The sequence below is a fragment of the Arachis stenosperma genome, chromosome 4 (assembly GCF_014773155.1).
Source record: "Arachis stenosperma cultivar V10309 chromosome 4, arast.V10309.gnm1.PFL2, whole genome shotgun sequence".
Taxonomy (NCBI): domain Eukaryota; kingdom Viridiplantae; phylum Streptophyta; class Magnoliopsida; order Fabales; family Fabaceae; genus Arachis; species Arachis stenosperma.
In genome coordinates, this window is record NC_080380.1 from 22,222,017 (window position 1) to 22,227,750 (window position 5,734).

General features: G+C 39.2%; 1 protein-coding gene across 1 annotated transcript; it reads left to right on the forward strand.

Moving 5' to 3' along the window:
* Positions 1-207: 207 nt before the first annotated feature.
* LOC130974766 (uncharacterized) lies at positions 208-762 on the forward strand. The gene has a single exon (XM_057899621.1). The coding sequence runs from the start codon at positions 208-210 to the stop codon at positions 760-762; it is 555 nt and encodes a 184-aa protein (XP_057755604.1).
* Positions 763-5,734: the final 4,972 nt, after the last annotated feature.

Consider the following 5,734-nt stretch of genomic DNA (forward strand, 5'->3'; position numbering starts at 1 on the left):
AGAGTTCCCAAATACTCGATTGAAAGGGGACCTAGAGGTTTGTCAAATCACTGCCCGTTGATTATAAAAGGTACAAGAGTTAGTGGGGGCCTAAGACCATTTCAAAGTTTAGATTCCTAGTTTACACATGAGGGATATTTGAGGATGGTGAAGGATGAATGGAGGAACTTGGGTGATGATTAGTTCACTAATAAGCTAAAGGCCTTGATGGTACCGCTGAAAAGATGGCATAGGGATAATTTTGGGGATATGGACAACATGATAAATAAGTTTGAAGAGATCAAGAAGCTTGATGATATGGTTAGTGCTGGTACTTATGATGGAACAGTGGAGGCTCGACGGGAGGCTTTGGTGAGTTGTTGTGCGAAGTGGTATGTCAGAAAAGAGATTCATTGGAAGCATTTGTCTCGATCTCAACATGCTAGGGACATGGACAAGAATACTAGATACTTTCATAACCTAGCATCGGCTAGAAGGAGGAACAACAGAATTGATGCTTTGTTAATCAATGGAAGCCTAGTGCGAAACCAGGCCAGAATAAAGGTTGCGATTAGAGGATTTTATAAAGAGTTGTATCGGCAAGAATATGCTCCTATGATTAGGTTCCGTGATGGGTTGGTAAAGCAAATTGATGAAGATGAGGTAGCAGCATCAGAGGTACTGTCATCGGCTGAGAAAATCAAAGAGGCAGTTTTGGATTGTGAGTCGACTAAAGCTCTAGGTAGTGATGGATATAATATGAATTTCATTAAAAAGCGTTGAGATGAGATTGGTCAGGAGTTTACTGAGGCATTGTTGGGATTTTTCTAAAGTGCTAAACTACCAATGGATGCTAATGTAACATGGGTAGCGATAGCTCCAAAATTTGTAGGAGCTAAGAAAAATAAAAATCTTCGGCTGATTAGTATGGTTGGTTGTATGTATAAGGTGATATCAAAAGTGTTAGTGAGAAGAATGAGGTTAGTGATGCCAGGTTTAGTAGGGGAAGCACAGTCTGTGTTTGTGAAGGGATAGAAAATACATGATGGTGCCCTTATTGCATGTGAGAAGGTCCAATGGCTGAAGTTGCGCAAGAAGAAGGCGGCGATTATCAAGTTAGACTTTCAGAAAGCATATGATAGGGTTAGATGGAGCTTCGTAGATATTGTGCTACAAAAGATGGGTTTTGGCCTCAGATAGAGAGCATGGGTGAAGGAATGTGTGACCACAGCGTCTATGTCCGTTTTAATTAATAGGCCACCATCCAAGCTGTTCAGGATGGAGAGAGGTCTTAGACAAGGAGATCTACTGTCTCTTTTTCTGTTTGTTCTTGTCGTTGATGTTTTGCATAGGATGGTGGGTGAGGCAATTAGGAATAGACGCACTTCTCCACTATTGGTTAGGAGGGACAACATAGAGCTATATCATCTCTAGTTTACAGATGACACAATCTTATTCTGCCCCCAAGAAACGGAGACAATTATGAATTATAAGAGGCTTCTGCGATTTTTTTAGTTTATGACTGGATTGAGTATTAATTTTGATAAGTCAAATTTGATTTTTGTGAATTGTGAGCAGGAATAGGTGACAAATATGTATGGTTTGTTAGGGTGTAAAGAAGTTGCTTTATCTGTTAGATACCTAGGGATTTCTCTAGATGAAAATCCTTGATTGGTGAAGACCTGGAAACTAATTATAGACAAGGTAAAAGACAAGCTTAGTTTATGGAAAGCAAAGACTTTTAATAAAGCTGGCTAGCTAGTACTAATCAAATCTGTACTTAATAACTTGTCGGTCTACTACTTAAGCTTGTATAAGATGTCAAAGACGGTTGCAGAGAAGTTGATGACTTGCATTATCTACCCTTTTTTCTTGCATAAAAAGGATCATAAAAGAGCATAATCTCATTTGATCATTGCAATTCATGCATTATTTGATGAATATTATAGTACATTGCTTTGAAATGAGTTTGTGCTGAATTTCAGGTGAAAAAGTCATCAAAAAGGGAAAGAAAACAACAAAACAAGCTGGGCGTGCCACTTGGTATCGAAGGTGTGGCACGCCAGCTTCAAAAATCACTTGGGCGTGCCACTTAAGGAGTCAGGCGTGGCACGCCAAGTTTAAGAAACCCACAAATAAATGGGTGTGCCACTTGAGCAGCATGGCGTGGCACGCTAGTACAAGATTCCAGAGAAGAGGTTGAAGGCTAAAAAGGTCTGGGCGTGCCACTTGAGGTCGAAGGTGTGGCACGCCAAGTTCTCACCTTCACCTAGGCATGCCACTTGAGCATCCAGGCGTGGCACGCCAACATACAAGAAGGCCAAAGCAAAGGCTGGGCGTGCCACTTGGTATCGAAGGCGTGGCACGCCAGCTCAAGAGTCTCACCTGGGTGTGCCACTTGAATGCTGGGTGTGGCACGCCAGCTACTAGAACCAAGGCAAAATGATGGGCGTGGCACGCCAGTTATATTTTCCAGAAAGGGAGATAGGAGGCCAACCCTAAGGGCGTGCCACTTGGTATCGAAGGCGTGGCACGCCAGCTACCATTCTCCACCCAGGTGTGCCACTTGAGTCTCAGGCGTGGCATGCCATCATCACCAATCAACCAAGATAGGAACTGGGCGTGCCACTTGAATGCTGGGCGTGGCACGCCGGACCCTGGGCGTGCCACGCTAGTTCAACTTTCCAGAGAGATGGATCAAGCACGCAGCATAGGCATGGCACGCCAGACCCTGGGCGTGCCACGCTTGTTCAACTTTCCAGAAGCAAGAAGAAGAGGGAGAAGGCCTGGGCGTGCTACTTGGGCTTGAAGGCGTGGCATGCCAGGCTATCTAAGATTTTAAAAAGGCCTAGGCGTGCCACTTGGGCTCGAAGGCGTGGCACGCCAGGGATGCTAATGAAGGAGGGCGTGGCACGCCACTGAAGCGCCAGCCACACGCCAGCTGGGAGATCACGTTTATTGGGCTTTATTTCCCTCCAAATTGTATTTTTCTTTTCACTTTTGTATTTCCTTTATTTTTAGAGCTAAGAGTAGTATAAATAACCCCAAAAAAAGTACTGAGAGGGGGGTTAAGCAGTTAGGAAGCTAAGTTGTAGAATAGAGCTTTTAGATTTACTTTTTACTTCATCATCTTCTCTATCTTGAGTACTTTTCTTTGAGCTATGAGTAGCTAAATTCCCTCTCATTGAGAGAGGGAGCTCTGTTGTACTTGATGGATTAATGATAGTGAATTTCTTCTTCTCTTCATCTTCTCTTTGATTTGCTAGAAGAAATTTCGTTCTTCATGCTTAGTGTTCAATTATCTTGGAAAAGAGATTGAATGCAAAATGGGTTTCATGGGAACCTTGGAAAAGGAAACATAAAACCATGCTAGAAATCCCTTCTCACACTTGAGTAGGATCTGGGTTTTGGTGTTTGGATATGGTGACATATAATCCTCCTTCTACTTGGACCTATGATGTTGTGTGGTATAATCAGGGACCAAGCATATCTCTCTTTATGAGCAATTAGACCAAAAAATTAGCTATTGATCAAGATCTGAGAGATTGAGTCACCAAGAGATTGGGACTCAATCAATCATGATGGCCAAGAGGTCAATAAGTTGCATGATTGAAGAGGATACAAGCTGGATCTAATCCAAAGAGGCAACATCTCCTGATCTCAATGAATCTCCCTATCCTTATCTTCCCCATTCTTTATAGATTTCTTCTATATTCTGCAAATCCCCATTCCCATTTACAATTAAGTCATTTAATCTTTTGCCTTTTACATTCTTGCCATTTCTATTTCTGCACTTTACAACTTTTCTTTACCTTTTAGCCATTTATATTTCTGCCCATTTATAATTCTGTAATTACAATATATTTTGTTTAGCTTGACTAATTCACCAATTGATTAAAATTACTCAAATCTACCAGTCTCTGTGGATACGATCCCACTCCACTGTGGGTTATTACTTGACGATAATTTTGGTGCGCTTGCCAAAAGAACGGATTCATCATTTTCGTGTGGGTAGTGAAATCCGGTCATCAGCAGTTGATTGGGTTACAGAGAAGATTTTTGTAGAGTAAAGAAGATGGGAACAATGGCATATCACTTGTGAAATGGGAAGTGGTACAAGCACAAAAAAGTTAGGTGGATTGGGGGTGGGGATGTGTTAATCAGGAATATGTCACTTCTGTTCAAATGGTGGTGGCACTTTTTAAAGGAGGATTGTCCGTTGTAGAAGAAAATTGTATATTCTTGTAATAATTTTTCCAATGTATTGTTGTCAACACAGACATCACCCTTAAGACATTTGCCAGCTGAATATTAAGGAGCAACAGGTAAGAGATAAGGTGATAAGTGGATTATCCATGAAAGTGGGAGATGGAAGAGGCCTTCGATTTTGGAAAGATGATTGATTACAAAGTGAATCTTTGAAAGTGAATTTTCTGAGACTCTTATCTGTTTCAAATCAACAAAGATCTGTCATAGGGGACTGTGGGTTCTGGGATAGGTTAGAGTGAGTATGGAACTTTCATTAGAGGAGAGATTTATTCCAATGGGAGTTAGAGCTTCTTAACCAACTTTATGACCGATTAAGACCAGTTAAACTATCAACTGGTAGAGAGAATACAATTATATGAAAATTTGATAGAATATGTGCCTTTTCTACTTACTCATTTGTGCAGGTGTTGCAGAAAGGGAATATCTCGGAGGACATCACGAGTTATAGCTTCACTAGTATAATATGGAGAGGATTGGTTCCCCAAAAAGTTGAGTTATTTACATGGTTTATTCTAGTAGGCAGGGTTAATACTAAAGAGAGATTGAGTAGACTAGAAATTATTCATCATAGTGATTATATCTGTGTTTTGTATAAAAATGATATAGAATTTGTGCATCATTTATTTTTTGGCTGAGTTTACCTGGTAGGTGTGATGTGCTTGGTAGGCATGTGCAGATAGAGATTGGATTATTCCGGAAACCGTCAAAGATTTTTTTAAAAGTTAGATTGGAGTGCCTAGTAGAAAAGTTGAGCAAAAAAAGTGGCTGAAAGTGTTCTTTGCTATTATTTGGAACATTTGGTTGGAACGCAATAGCATAATATTTCAGAATTCAGAGACAGGTAATGAGGAAATCAAAATTAAGTCATTTTTGAGTTACAAAGAATGGTGCGGTGTTGATCCGTTTGGTTGTTGATGACAATGCCGGAGATGACAACAGACTATATCCTATATATTAACTCTTTTTGTTATTTATTGCTCATTCGTTGTTCCACTTAGTTGTGTTGAGTTTTTTTTGTTCAGAAAAATTATTATTATTATTATTATCCTATGTATCAATGAATTGAATCTCGATCTATAAACATATAACACAAAAAAAGCCAAAAATTTTTGTTCCAAACTCCCAACATTGAATTCAAATATAATAATAACAACAAAAATTTTGAAATTTTTATTATCGAATCATATAAATACTACTCTCACGCATGTTAATTTGGGCTATATATATATATTTCATAAACTCAAATCAAGATTTAATTATAACTAAATAAAATTTATAATTTTTCAATGATTCCCTCTTAGATGGCTCTGATACCACTTGTTGAAAATTCTAGTAATTTTTTAACACCAAGACTATCCATGTTAAATCAATAAGAAAGAAAAACTTGAATGCGAAAGCATACCTAAATTCATGAGTATGATTGAAAGAGTTTGGTTCTTTGATCTTTCTCAATCAAAGCCTTTTGTATTTCTAATAGAGATTAACC

Coding starts and splice junctions, on each gene's coding strand:
- LOC130974766 (XM_057899621.1), top strand. CDS start 208: ATGGTACCGCTGAAAAGATGGCATAGGGATAATTTTGGGGATATGGAC.